The sequence below is a fragment of the Orycteropus afer genome, unplaced genomic scaffold (genome assembly GCF_000298275.1).
Source record: "Orycteropus afer afer isolate SDZICR_OR568_19922 unplaced genomic scaffold, OryAfe1.0 scaffold00191, whole genome shotgun sequence".
NCBI lineage: Eukaryota > Metazoa > Chordata > Mammalia > Tubulidentata > Orycteropodidae > Orycteropus > Orycteropus afer.
Genome location: NW_006921778.1, coordinates 4,742,737 through 4,758,244, shown reverse-complemented (window position 1 = coordinate 4,758,244; position 15,508 = coordinate 4,742,737). Strand labels below are relative to the sequence as shown.

At 38.5% G+C, this 15,508-nt stretch overlaps 1 protein-coding gene across 1 annotated transcript in view; it reads left to right on the top strand.

The window, feature by feature from the left end:
- CAMK4 (calcium/calmodulin dependent protein kinase IV) overlaps window positions 1-15,508 on the top strand; it is a 453,274-nt gene that overhangs the window by 365,214 nt on the left and 72,552 nt on the right. The window contains exons 6-7 of the mRNA XM_007947593.2: window positions 5,431-5,521; window positions 7,748-7,822. Of these exons, the coding sequence (XP_007945784.1) occupies window positions 5,431-5,521; window positions 7,748-7,822 (166 nt within the window). The remainder of the gene's footprint in view (window positions 1-5,430; window positions 5,522-7,747; window positions 7,823-15,508) is intronic.

Sequence of the window (15,508 nt, the reverse complement as noted above, 5' to 3'; positions counted from 1 at the left end):
TTTTCTCTGTGTTTTCCTCAATTTTGTCAGTGTTTTCCTTGATCTGTATCTCAATTCATTGAAGATACCTAAATATAATTCTTTTGAATTCCTTCTCAGGGAGTTCCAATGCTGCGTCTTCCTCAGGGATGTGTTTTGGGTCTGTATCCTGGTCCCTTGTTTCTACTGCCTTATGTTGCTTCTTTGTGTGCACTGTGAGGCTCTGTTCTCTCTCAGGCATTATGACATTTTTGTGTTTATATTTAATTGGTAATTGTTGAAGTGACTTGCCAACAATTTTTGTTTCCTTTGGATTTTATCTAAGTAGGCAGGGTACTGCACTCCTTTATTAAGTAGTTGGGAGCATTTATACACTCAACACCTGTCTTTTTTCCCATTGTTATCCTGCTGTATCTCCCTACTGTCATTGGCAAATGGAGCTTATTCTTAGGTCCCTGGAATCTGAATGAGAATGCTGTCCCTTTAAGATCCAAAATGCCCTCCACTTGTAAAGATTCAAAATGGCTGCACCCTCCATCACTTTAAATATCCAAAATGGCCATCACTTGTACACATTCGAAATGGCTGCACCCTTGGTCACTTTAAATATCCAGAATGACCACCACTGTTTATAAACAATCAAAATGGCTGCACCTTCTAGATAGTTGAAAGTCCACAGCTCAGGTTGTCTCCCTCCTTGCTGTTTCCCTTCTAGTCAAAGGCCACCAGCCCTGTCATCCCTGCAGCCCTTGGCTACCACTGCTGATCTTTAGGTCAATTCTCAGGTCCCAGCACCACTTGGAAATATTCAGGCTGTTGATCCTGTCAGAATAGCTGACAGTCCACTGCTCTGACCATCTCCATACTCACTGTTTTCATTCAGGTTTTTCCTCTAGTTGGTACCTAATCCACTTCTATATACTTCCTTTCAAAGCTCAGGTCTCCAAAATTGTCTTCTGTATCTCTGTCAATTGGTTTTTCTTTTCTTTGTTGAAGAGGGTCTGTGTACCTGTTTGCCTATTCCTCCATCTTACCAGAAGTCGAAAATGTCTGTTGTTCTGATAGAACACATTTATGGCTTCTACAGAGACTATTCCACTGCAGGGAAGGTTTCTCACCTGAGGTCCTCTGAGGAGTGTTGGCTCCTCATCTTCCTCCCTGACCATCCTCACCTTCTGCTTCCTGTCATGCTGAGATGGCATCACCCTCACAGGAAATCATTTCTCAAAGAAACCACTCTTCAAGGAGATTTGTGTCTGGTTACTTTCTGCAGAGTCATATTATTGTTGTTGTTGCCAGGTGCCATTGAGTTGCCTCTAACTCATACCAACCATATGTACAACAGAACAAAACACTGCCTAGTCATGCATCATCCTCACAATCCTTGCTATACCTGAGCCCATCATTGCAGCCACTGTGTCAGTCCATCTCATTGATTGTCTTCCCCTTTTTCCCTCACCCTCCACTTTATGAAACATGATATCCTTCACCAGGGAATGGTCCCTTCTTACAATATGACCAAAGTAGGTGAGATGAAGTCTGGCCATTCTTGCTTCCAATGAGCATTTCAGCTACACTCCTTCCAGGACAGATTTGTTAGCTCTTCTGGCAGTCCATGGTACTTTCAGTATTGTTTGCCAACACCACAACTCAAAAGCATCAATTCTTCTTCAGTCTTCCTTATTCATTGTCCAGCTCTCACATGTATATGAGGCAATTGAAAATACCATGGCTTGGGTTAGATGCCTCTTAGTCTTCAAGGAGACATCTTTGCTCTTCGGCGCTTTAAAGAGGTATTTTAAAGCAGATTTGCCCGGTACAATATGATATCTAATTTATTGACTGCTGCTTCCATTGATGTTGACTGTGCATCCAAAAAGTTTGAAATCTTTAACAACTTCAATCTTTTCTCCATTTATCATGATGCTGCTTATGGTCTAGTTGTGAGGATTTCCATTTTCTTTATGTTCAGTAATCCACACTCCATACTGCAGACTGTCTTTCATCTTCATCAGTAAGTACTTCAAGTCATTCTCACTGTCACCAAGCAAGGTTGTGTCATCTGCATATCACAGGTTGTTAATGAGTCTTCCTCCAATCCTGACGCCCACTCTTCATCATATAGTCCAGCTTCTCAGATTATTTGTTCAGCATACAGATTGTCAACCCTGTCACACTCCCTTCCTGATTTTAAACCATGCATTGTTCCCTTGTTCTGCCTGAATTTCAGCCTCCTGGTCTCTGTACAAGTTCTTCATGAGCACAATTAAGTTTTCTGGAATTCCCATTCTTCTCAATGTTATCCATAATTTGTTGTGATCCACACAGTCAAATGCTTTTGCATAGTCAATAATACACAAGTAAAGATCTTCCTGGTCTTCTTGGCTTTCAGCCAAGATCCACCTGACATCAGCAATTATATCCTTCATGCCATGTCCCTGCAATCCAGCTTGCATTTCTGAAGCACCCTGTCAGTATATTGCTGCAACCATTTTTGAATTATCTTCAGCAAAATTTTACTTGCGTGTGACACTAATGATATTTTTCAATAATTTCCACATTCTGTTGGATCACCTTTCTTTGGAATAAGTACAAATGTGGATCTTTTCCAATCACTTGGCCATGTAGCTGTCTTCCAAATTTCTTGCAAAAATAAGTAAGTGCCTCCAGTGCAGCAGCCGTTTGATGAAATATCTCAACAGGTATTACATTAATACCTGGAGCCTTGTTTTTTTGCCAATTCCTACAGTGTAGCTTTGACATCTTCCTTCAGTACCATTGGTTCTTGATCATATATGCTACTCCTGAAACAGATGAACATTGACCAATTCTTTTTTGCACAGTGAGTCTTTGTATTCCTTCCATCTTCTTTTGATGCTTCCTGTATCATTCAATATTTTGCCCATAGAACCTATGAATATTGCAACTTGAGGCTTGAATTTTTTCTTCAACTCTTTCCCCTTGAGAAATGCTGAGTGTGTCCTTCACCTTTGGTTTTCTAACTCCATGTCGTTTGCACATTCCATTATAATAATTGACTTTGTCTTCTCTAGCTGCTCTTTGAAATCTTTTGTTCAGTTCTTTTATCTTGTCATTTCTTCCATTTGCTTTAGCTACTCTTTCTTCAAGAGCGAGTTTCACAGTCTCTTCTGACATCGATTTTGATCTTTTCTTCCTTTCCTATCTTTTTAATGACCTTTTGTTTTCTTCATGGATGATGTTTTTGATGTCATCCCACTACTCGTCTAGTGTGCAGTCATTGGTGTTCATTGCAACAATATTTGTACCCAAGAAACGTGTGCCTTTGTGCAGCTATCATTTAAGGACAGCTGAATCCCACTGAGGGCTTCTCTCCTCATTTAGCATGCTTCACCCAGCCTCTCAAGTTTTGATTTTTCATCAAAACTCTGCTGAACCTGTTTAGCATCATAGCAACATGAAAGGTTCCATTGGCAGATAAGAGGTGACTGAATTTGCAGTGTATTAGCCAAGGGTCCAACCAGGGTCTCCCACATGAAAGTCAAGAATTCTACCACTGAATGACCACTGCTCTCACAATGCTTATTAGTGCATTATTTGTAATTTTTTAAAATTGAAAGTACATCAGGAAGGAAATAGCCAAGTAAATTATGATACACTGAGAAAATGAATGCAAATGTTAAGCAGAATAAGTGGAAGTGATATGTGGAAAAATTAAAAAGACATGTTGCTAAGTGGGGAAAAAAATTGTTGTTAGGTGCCATCTAGTTGGTTCCAACTCATAGCGGCCTGCATTACACTAGAACAAAACACTGCCCATTCCTGCATCATCCTCACAGTTAGCCTTTCATGAGCTCATTGTTGCAGCCACTGTGTCAATTCATCACATTTAAGATCTTCCTCTTTTTCATTGATCTTCTACTTTACCAAGCATGATGTCCATCTCCAGGAACTGGTCCCTCCTGATGATATGCCCAAAATATATGAGATGAATTGCACCATCCTCACTTCTAAGGAGCATTACAGCTGAACTACTTCCAAGACAGATTTGTTACTTCTTCTGGCAGTTCTTAGTATATTCAGTATTCTTTGCTAACACTATAGTTCAAATGCATCAATTCTTCTTCAATCTTCCTTATTCATTGTCTAACTTTGGCATTTATATGAGGCAGACTACCATAGCTTATGACAGGTGCTCCTTAGTCTTCATAGTGACATCTTTACTCTATTGCACTTTAAAGAGGTCATCTGCTGCAGATTTGCCCAATGCAATATGTCATTTGATTTCCTGAGTGCTGGTTCCATATGCATTGTTATGGATCCAAGTAAAATGAAATCCTTGACAACTTCCATATTTTCTCTATTAATTGTGATGTTGCTTATTATGAGGATTTTTGTTTTCTTTATGTAGAGGTGTAATCTATACTTTGATCTTCACTGATAAGTCCTTCAAGTCCTCTTCACTTTCACCAAGGTTGTTGTGTCATCTGCATATTGCAGGTGGTTAATGAATCTTCCTCCAATCATGATGCCATTTTCTTCTTCATATAGTCGTTTCTTGGGTTATTTGCCCAGCTTACAGACTGAATGAGTATGGTGAAAGGATATAACCCTGATACACATACCTTCTTGATTTCAAACCTATCCTATAGTTCTGCTTGAAAGACTGCCTCTTGTCTATGTACAGATTCTATATGAGCACAATTAAATGTTCTGGAATTCCCATTCTTTTCAGTGTTATCCATAATTTGTTATGATCCACATAGTAGAATGGCTTTGCATAGAAGAAATTAGCACTACAAAAAAATTCATATTTATAATAAATTTATGTAAGAGAATGGAGAAATCCAGAGATATACATATTCTTATGTAAATGCATAGGAAAAAAAACTTCATTTCAAATGGATGAGTGATTCTTTTGAAAAGGAATCTGGGACTAGAGTAAGAGGTTAAGGTAGGACTTTATTATTTACAGGAGCTCTGGTGGTATAGTACCTAAGGCATTTAACTGCTAACCAGAAGGCTGGTAGCTCAAACCCACCAGCCACTCCCCAGGAGGAAGATTGGGCAATCTACTTCTGTAGTTATACTGCCTCAGAAACACAAGGAGGGGTCGCTATGAGTTGGATCCAACTCAATGACAGTGAGTGGTTTGGGTTGACTTTCTTATTATAATGATTAGCTAATTCCAGCAGATATAGTAATATGCATAAGGAGCCTGCAGTTAATGTTCACTGAGGAGTAAATATTTCGTTCTGGGAATTGGTTTCATTTAACATTAAGTAACTATTTATAAGTGATATTTAGTTTAAAATATATTTTCCTGAGTGATGTTTATTTTAAAATCTTAATATGTGTGAGTTGTTAACTTACATATACTAAGTAAAGATCATTGTAGTCATGAAAAATTAAATATAGATGTTGGAACCATAAATATAATTACACAGATGTTACTTTCTTTTCTCTCTTTAGTACCTACATGAAAATGGGATTGTCCATCGTGATCTTAAGCCAGAGAATCTTCTCTATGCAACTCCAGCCCCAGATGCACCACTCAAAATTGGTAAGAAAATGTCTCATAACCTCTCTTCCCAGAGAAGAAATTTATTCTATGACATTTTAAAATATTGCTCCATCTCATTTTGTTTCCACTTAATTTTCTTGATTAATTGTCATCTGTAAATGGAAAATGCATAGTTTGGGGAGTTTGTGCTCCCTCTCCTAGAATATTAACTTGGAAACGAATGTCTAGAAGTTGATGCTAATTGCTGGGCACATGAAGGAATCTCAGCTCTTAGAAAGTGCTTTTGATTTTGTACATAAGTGTATATAGAGGAAAATCACAGATAACAAAATTTCTTTTTGAATGTTTACTTTTATTCCACCACTTAGTTAGAGCTTAATTTTAGATAATCAAGAACTTTGACATAGAATGTCTAGGTACATATTAACAAATCTAGGCTCAAGTTCATTTGTTTATATAAATAGAGACAAATTGAGATCTGTATTTTCCAAAGTTCATCCCATAGAAAACTAATCCATCAGCAGAGTGAATAAATTTTTCTTTTGGGGGAGATTGGTGTGGTTTGCAGAAGTACCATGGTTGAACAAGTAACTTTATGAAATGCCAACTTAAGTAAACAAGAGTTTTATTTCTGTATGACTTCCTAGAGCCTTATAAATGCTAATGTGTAAAGTGATTATTATACAGTATAGTATGAAGCTTTATCCAAACTTTGCTTGACCCAAAACTACCCTACACACACATAGCCTACAGTATGCATTTTGAATAAATGCTTCTCTAAAGATGAACTTTGGAATTTCTAATGTGCCCAACCCACCAAACCCATCCCACTGCTGTTGATTTAATTCCCACTTCTACTGACCCTATAAGATAGAGTAAAATTGTCCCCATGAGATTTCCAAGGTTACCATTCTTTACTGAAGCAGATTACCATATCTTTCTCCCATGGAGCAATGGGTGAGTTCGAACTGCTGACCTTTTGGTTAGCAGACAAACGCTTTCACCACTGAACCCTGAGGGCTCATCAGTCTAACGAAAGAAACCTTAACTCAGCATTTTAGGAGGATTACATTATATGTTTCTCTCCATGTCCCTCCCAAAGAAAATGGTCACTTACAAAAGCAGAAAAACTTTATTTCAGATGAATTCTCCTTATTAAATTCTCCAAAGGTCACTGTTCCTCATGTGCCATCCTTTGTAATGTTCCTCTGATGAGTTCACTGCATTTACAAGTGTTAACATCTTTGAAAATTAAATTGTACATATCATGGAAGAGCTCAGACAACGTAATATGCCTTATGAATGTAAGAACCTAAAGAAAAAAATCCTGAAAATCCTGCTGACAGCCAGTGTGTTCTCATAATCACTCCTGAAAGGCTGTGGACAGCAGGGAGGCTCCCATTTCCTTTGACATCATTTTCAAAGATTTCATCCTTAAAGAAATGTCTTTAAATAGATGGATAGATACTAATTTAGGCAGGAAAGCCTTTCTTTCTGAAGGGTTTCCTGCTGCTTTTGCTGATAGGGATCAGGCATCTCAGTGGAAAGGTGGGTTTATCTTTAAAGTCTAAAATGGCATCAATTCTGCACCTGCCTCTCTGAAAGAATGGGCTGGAAGGGTTTCCTGATGTTTCTCAAGTAAGAGAAATGTAGTGCAGCAAATAGTTCATAATGGTAGCAACTTTTGCTAATATTGTATTTAGGTAATATTCTGAGAAATAAATTTAAATGACTTTTTTTGCAAGAAAAATGTTTTTTGTTCTTCATATGAGAGTAAATTCTTACCTGTCAAATACCCTAGGGAATGGCATTACTTTTTTCAAGCAGAATAAGCCTTTTGATATTTCTATTTGTTTCCTAACCTTTGTGAAAGTCTAGATTTTTATTTTTATTTTTCATGGATTGAAGGTTCTGAATCATACCACTAATTCTATATCTTATAATTAATCACAGAATTAATTGCATGAGACAAAATATAACTATTACAATCATTACTTCAAGGAAAAAAAAAATACCTTATTGACTAAAAGGTGAAGATTAAAAAACCATAAATGTATTTGGGAGTCATTTTTTCTCCAGTTTAAAGCAGGATTTTATTTTTTTAGCTTCCTCTCTCAGATGATTCATCTCCACCCATACCAATCAACCATCAAATACAAAAGCAAACAAACAAATTAGTTTTATTTTAAATAACAAAGATCTTCAGTCTTCTTGTAGAAGCTGAAAAAATACTTGTTTCATGAAACTTTTTTTCCTTTCTGTTAGCGGATTTTGGACTCTCTAAAATTGTGGAACATCAAGTGCTCATGAAGACAGTATGTGGAACCCCTGGGTACTGTGGTAGGTGCTTTAATACTGTTATTTTATGTTTATTGTTATTTGAAATATATTTTGATTCAATCACCTGAATTCTGGTGGTATAGTGGTTAAAGTATTTGACTGTTAACCAAAAGGTCAACAATTCAAACCCACTAGCCACTCCAAACCCACTAGCCACTCCAAGGGAGCTCTGGTAGCATAGTGGCTAAGACACTTGCCTGCTAACCAGACAGCTGGCAGTTCAAATCCACCAGCCACTCCTCGGAAGGAAGGTTGGGCAATCCTACTTCCGTAGTGATACTGCCTCGGAAACCCAAGGAGGGGTCGCTATGAGTCGGGGCCGACTCGACGGCACATAACAACAACAACAACAAGCCACTCCAAAGGAGCTCTGGTAGCATAGTGCCTAAGACACTTGGCTGCTAACCAGAAGGCTAGCAGTTCAAACCCAGCAGCCACTCCTCGGAAGGAAGATGGGGCAATGTACTTCCATAGTGATACTGCCTCAGAAACCCAACGAGGGGTTGCTATGAGTTGGGTCCAACTCAACAGCACATAACAACAACAACAACAAAGCCACTCCAAGGGAGAAAGATGAGGCAGTCTGCCTCTGTAAAGGTCTACAGCCATGGAAACCCTATGGGGCAAATCTACTCTGTCCTACGGGTCACTGTGAGTTGGAATCATCGCTATGGCAATAGGTTTGGTTTTGGTTTAATATCTCTATTTACAAATCCTTAAAATCTGATGTGAGTCACCATGAGGAAAGCATATATAAATACTATTAAGACTACTTCTTTTTCTACAGGAGAGGTGAAATGATTTTGGTATTTGGGCACCTCTATTAAAACAGCAGGGGAGAAGGGAGTCTTTTGAGGACTAGGTATTCCTGTTCATGCCTTTTGGGCAGTAGTTATTCGGTGACCCACTCAGGAATAGAAAGACAGCTACTAGGTAAGCAGGCAGGGAAAGAGCAGAGTTTGTATTTGGAATTAAACCTGTGAGATCTTCGTCATTTTCTTTATTTGCCTTCCTTTGGGAGGATATAAGAGGAAATGTTCACTGTTAATTCAGAAGCATGTGAGACCACAGTGAGAACAAGATGGTTGTTGTTAGTTGCCTCTGACTCATGGCAACCCCATGGACCATAGAAGGAGATGTTGCCCGGTTCTGCATCACCTTCACAATCATTAGCATGTTTGTATCCATTTTTGCAGCCACTGTGTATTTTGCGCACTTTCCAACCTTGGGGGCTCATCTTCAAGCACTATGTTATAGGAGGTTTGTTACGTCCAAGGGGTTTTCAGTGTCTAATCTTAAAAAGTAGATCAGTAGGCCTTTCTTCCTAACCTGTTTTACTCTGGAAGCTTTGCTGAAACCTGTCCACCCTGGGTTATCCTGCTAGTATTTGAAATACCAGTGGCATATCTTCCAGCATGATGACAATACATAAGCTACGACAGGACTACAAACTGACAGATAGGTGATAGGAGAATGAGGCAATCCCTAGTTACCATTTATGGCACTTGCTGAGCCTCACTAAGATAAATGCTTCAGTTTGGGGGGTTCACATGCCAGAGTTTTCTAGTCCTTGGAGATGGATTGTACTAAGGTCTTCATGTCCTCTTGCCTACTTTCTCAGAAGGGCTGAAGGCATCCCATGCACAGTCCACAATCAAGAGAAAGAACAAAAGCTTTTGATCCACACCGGCATGAAATTCACCATTTTTTTTTTCTTGATGGCTGAATTAAACTCGTAGCAACCTAAAACCAATAAGGTTTGTGGAATGTATCAAAAATGCCTAAAAATGTTGTGATTAATTAATGTCACGAATCAATCAAAATCTTTCGTTTAATTTTTATTGTGATTTATTTAAGTGAAAGTCTATAGAGCAAATTGCTTTTCCATTCAACAATTCATACATACTTTGTTTTATGACATTAATTGTAATCCCCAGAATGTAACAGCACTCTGCCCACTTCCTCTCTGTGTTTACTGTTTCCATTTTACCTTCTTTACTATCCTTTCTTGCCTTCTGAGCTTTATCCCTGGGTCAATAGTGCCCTTTTGATCTCGTATGGCTGATTATTCTAGGAAGTGCCTACCTTCCTGGTGTTACTGTTCACTTTATAGAGCTGTCTATGTTTAGCTGAAAGTTAAGCCACAGGGGTGAGTTCAGTTCCAGGCCTGAAGGTCCCACCAGTCAATATCAGTAAAGTACTCCTGGTCTTTTTTATGATTTTGAATTTTTTTCCCACTCTATGCAGGACCTCATATTGTGATCCCTTTCAGAGTGGTCAGCAATGATAGCTTGTACCAGCTAGTTTTTCTGGTCTCAGAGTCATAGAGGCTGGGTTCTCAATTAAAACCTTAAATCTGAATTTTAGAGTTAAAATTTTAAGTTATCAGTCATATGATTAGCCATCCTTATCATCAGAATCAAATTTCCCTTCCCTCATTCATCTCTTCAACAAACTTTTATTAATCACCTATTGTGTAGTCGAGCTGGTGATTGGCACCAGAGAAATGCTTTTTCTGTTCCCAGCTCCACCCCAGGGGCTAGCAATCTATGGGAAAACAGACATTTGAACCAAGCAAGTGTAGCACCTTAAGAAATACATTGTTATGTGTATGGATACAACCACTACAGAAAGGTGGAAGGGTGGTGTTTGAAGTTACCTATTGTATTAGTTTTGTAGGACTGCTGTAACAAATTACCACAAATGGGGTGACTTCAAACAACAGAAATTTATTTTCTCAGAGTTCTGGAGGCCAGAAATCCAAAATCAGGATTCAACAATGTTGGTTCGTTCTGGAAGTTTTGAGGGAGAATCTGCTCTGTTCCTCTTTCCTAGCTACTGGTGGTTGCTGGCAATCATTGCCTTGTAGATGCTCATTTCCATCTCTGCCTTCATCATCATGTGGTATTCTCCCTGTGTGTGTCTGTGTCCCTATGTCTTCCCATAGCCTCCTTATAAGGACAGTAATCAGTTATTACTATAGATAGATATTATATAGATATTATATAGATATATATCTATACAGATATTATATATATCTGTATAGATATATATCTATATAATATCTATATAATATCTATCTATAGTAATATATATATATATATATATGGGAGCTCTGGTAGCATAGTGGCTAAAAGCACTTGACTGCTAACCAGAAGGCTGGTGGTTCAAACCCACCAGCCACTCCTCGGAAGGAAGGTTGGGCAATCCTACTTCCATAGTGATACTGCCTCGGAAACCCAAGGAGGGATTGCTGTGAGTCGGGGCCGACTCGACGGCACATAACAACAACATATATATATATAATTATATCGCAAAGATTCTATTTCCAAATAAGGTCACATTAGTAGGTACCAAGAACTGGAAATTTAGTGTGTGTGTGTGTGTGTGTGTATTTTATATAAAGACACTTTGTTTCATGACATTGACTGCAGTTTCCCACAATGCAGCAGTTCCCCTCCCACTTTCTCCCCATAGTTACCTCTTCCCTGTGTCCTTCCCTCCCATGCACTCCTGCCCCTCAAGTTGTTTCCCTGTGCATACCCAGCTCTTCTATTCTCCCATGATTGATCTCTCCAAGGAGTGTATCTACCTAATGTAAATGTTCAGCTCATATACCTGTCTTTTATTTGGCTGGAAGCCACAGGAGTAGGTTCAATTCTAGTCCTGAAGGACAGGTAGGGGCCATAGTCTCCGTGCTTCCATCAAGCTCTATCAACCAGACCAGCAAACCTGGTTCCTTTTTTTTTTTTATGGTTTTGAGTTTTGTTCCACATTATTCTCCCTCTCTGTCCAGGATCTCCTACACAGATATCCCTCCAAGTGGTTGAAAGTGGTAGCCAGGCATCATCTAGTTCTTCTGGTCTCATAGTCGTATAGGTTGAGGATTGCATGGTGTACCAGTAGCTTGGACTAATTATTTCCATGAATCTTTGGTTTTCTTCATTCTTCTTTATGCTGGACAAGGACAGACCCATTGTTGCATCTAGATGGCCGCTTGCAAGCTTTTAAGATCCCAATCACTACTCGCCAAAGTAGGATGTGGAACAGTGTTTCTGTGTAGTATGCCATGCCAATTCAGCTAGATTCCCCTGTGACTGTGGTCCCAAAACCACAGGTCCAACTACTCACTCCCTCTAGCTGGCTGTGACCAAGCAGTGACTACAACCTTGTCCCTTGTCAGCTCTACTATATACTTGGGAATTCTTACAGAACATACAAATACATTGTCTGAAATATTTTCTGCCAATCATATACATGGTCTTGGGCTGACTCCCCTGCATACACATACCTAATAGTTCAGCCTGTCCACCCATGTATTCACTTGTATATCAATGTTTGCCTTCACTGACAACACAGTACTGTATGTCCAAAAGGGTTCATCTTTGTTGTCTGTACCTCCCGTGAACCTTTCTTTGCCTTCTCTCCCTCAACACCACCATATGGATCACTCACATTTGGTACACTGCCCTTCTCTTCACCCAAATCCTTACTTATCTCTGCTTATCTGACAGTGTTTCCTCCCCTCCCTAGCACCCCTGGTAACCAACAAAGAAAATTCTCTCCCATATAAAAACCTTTCCTTGACTATTTACAATAATGAACTAATACAATATTTGTCCTTCTGTGATTGACTTATTTCACTCAGCATAGTGTCCTCCAAGTTCATCCATGTTAGGCAGTTTTGCAGATTCTACATTATTCTTTAGGGTTGCATAGTATTCCATGGTGTGTATGTACCATAGTTTGGTTATCCATTCTTCTATTGATGGACACCTAACCTACGTTGTTTCCATCTTTTGACTATTGTAAACAGTGCTGCAATTAACATGGATGTGCAGATATCTGTTCTTGTCCTGGCTCTCATTTTTTTAGGGTATATACATAGTAATGGAATGGCTGGGTCAAATGGTATTTCTAATTCCAACTTTTTAAGCGATTATATAAGGAAATCAATACCATTTTCAATACTTATCCAAAAAAAAAAAAAACCAACTTGGGAATAAATTTTGCCAGGGACACAAAAGACCTGTATAAAGAAAACTGTAAAAGACTACTTCAAGAAACCATAAGATATCTACATAAATGGAAGAACATACCATGCTTGTGGATAGGAAGATTGAACATTGTGAAAACGTAAATTCTACCCAAAGCAGTCTATACATCCAATGCAATCCCAATCCAGATTCCATCAACATTATTTAAAGATATAGAAAAATAATAATAATAATAATAAAAAGAAGAAGTATTTTAAAACAGACAAAAACAAACAAACTGAAAAAAGGGGGGAAAAAACCTGGGCAGTGCATGGCAGGGTTCCCAGGCTCCGTCAGAGCATACAGATTGGGATGGAATATCTGCCAGCCCAGAAGGTGGGTGGGAGTGATGAATGGCCACACCTCTGTTCACCAAGAGGGCATGGAGTATAAGAGTAACAAGGGGAATATCGCACTTTTCCAGTTGTTCGTGTCCAGAAAGTCCTTGCAGTCCTCGGCAAGTGGAATTTATTCTTAGGTCCCTGTAATCTGGGAGAATGCTCTCACTTTAAAAATCCAAAATTGTGGAAACACTTGTAAACATTCAAAATGGATATGCCCTTGGGACAGCCAAAAGTCCATGGCTCAGCCCATCTTCCTCTTTGCTACTTCCTCTTTTATTCACCAGCCACCAATGCAGTCCTCCATGCAGTCCACTGGCTAGCAGGGCTGATTTTTGGGTTAATTCTTAGGTCCTAACACCACTTGGCAACATCCAAGCTGTCCATTCCATCAGGGTCACTGGCAGACCACAGTTCCATATGTCTCCTTTTTTGGTGTTTTCATGCTGGTTCTTAACTAATTGGAGTTTAGTCCACTCTGTATCTTACCTTTCAAAGCTCAGGGCTCCAAGTTTATCTTCTGTATATGTGTTAATTGGTTCCCCTTTTCTTCGTTGAAGATGGTCTGTGTGGTTTGTCTGCCTATTCTGCCATCTTACCAGAATCCCCTTCAGTGTATATTTTTGCAGGATACAGTTCAGCCCACAGTGCTTGTCTTGTCCTGCTATAACATTTATATGTTAGTATCTCCTTGTTTCAGAAATAGACACATAAGAACTACATAACTAACTTTATTGACTTTTGAATTTGTAGAAGTAAGTTTGGAGAAATGCACTAAGAATTCATTGAAGGGAATGAATGATTAAATCTACAGAATTTTAGGAACTTCAGAATTTATGTAAATGACTTCCCTCAGATTCCAAATCTAATTATTAGTGGATCAGAAACAAGAATCCAGGTATATGAGTCTGAAAATGATCTTTTCAAATGATCTTTTTTCAAATGATCTATACAGATACATTTGGGACAAGTGTTTATTCACAAAAAGATTTATCAGTATTGCTTTCAGTTTGAAATGTCTTTGATTTCAACTTTTTCAACATCAAAACTATTACTTGGTAACTGTAAGAAGTGAAAATCCAAAGATATGTAATCAATAATAATAGCCTAAAGTTCATCTTTCCATACCTTTTTCCATGTCTTTATGCTCTTATAAATATAAATGTGTACTTTTTACTAATTGTTGTGCTTGGTGAATTTAAAACACGATTTCCTTGCAGTTTAATGTCTTATACATCCCATAATTGCACAGAATTAAGTGCACCTGTCCTTACATTTCTTTATTTTGTGGCAAATATTCTTGTTCTGGTCCCTAAGCATATTGAGGCCAAGAGTAATATATTGACTTGGAGTAAATTCGGAAAGCTTAAAGTAACCGAGGCTAAAACAAGATAGACATTTCTTTTTCTAATGTCTGAAGAAGCCTACAGCTAGACAGTCATGATGGGTTCTACAACTCCGGGTCTGCCGGTGAGGTGGATCTCAGTATCAGGAACCTAAACTTGTTCTATCTTGTTGCTCTGCCATTCCTTAGTATGTTTAGTCATAGTCCATGATGGCTGCTTAAATTTAGCTGTTACGACTGCATTCTGGGCAGCAGGAAGGGAAAAAAGCTAAAGGGTATAATTTTCCCTTTTAAGTAGATTTATTCAAGTACTGCATACCACTTCCACTTACGTTTTATTGGCCAGTACTGACTTAGACCCTCCACACTACTGGGGAATGAACTATGTAGTAGTCTTTTGGCCGGACATGTTGCTGCCCAAAATTGATTTGTGGTTCTATTACTTAAGGAAGGATGTTGGATTAAAAAACTCTGTACCGTAAACCTATATAGTAATATTCCCATACCTAGGGGGAAAACATGACAATCTTTGTACTATACTGTGTTCCCTAGATGTATTCAGTACATTTTGCTTTATTTTCCTTAGTACTGTTACTAACAACTAGTGCATGACCCTTTCTCCTAATGGTGCCATATGCACATTCTCTTCTTCTAAACAATATGTCCTAATTGTCCTCCTCCTGTATCTATTTCATGCCTCTAGGTCTCCTAAGCAATGGAAAGAAAAAATAAAAATCCCTGAATCTGTCCCAAATGGGATTGCCCATTTATGATAAAAAATGGTGCTCAATTCCCAGGAGGATTGAAAAAGAATTGAGAAAAGAAAGATAAAACAAATTAAAACTTTCCCACAGGAATAAAGCTGATGGGAAACTTAATAATTATCATCACATACAAAATACTAAGAATTACTAGAACATGGGTAAGTTGGAAGAATTTTCTGATGGGATTGATCAGCCCTAGA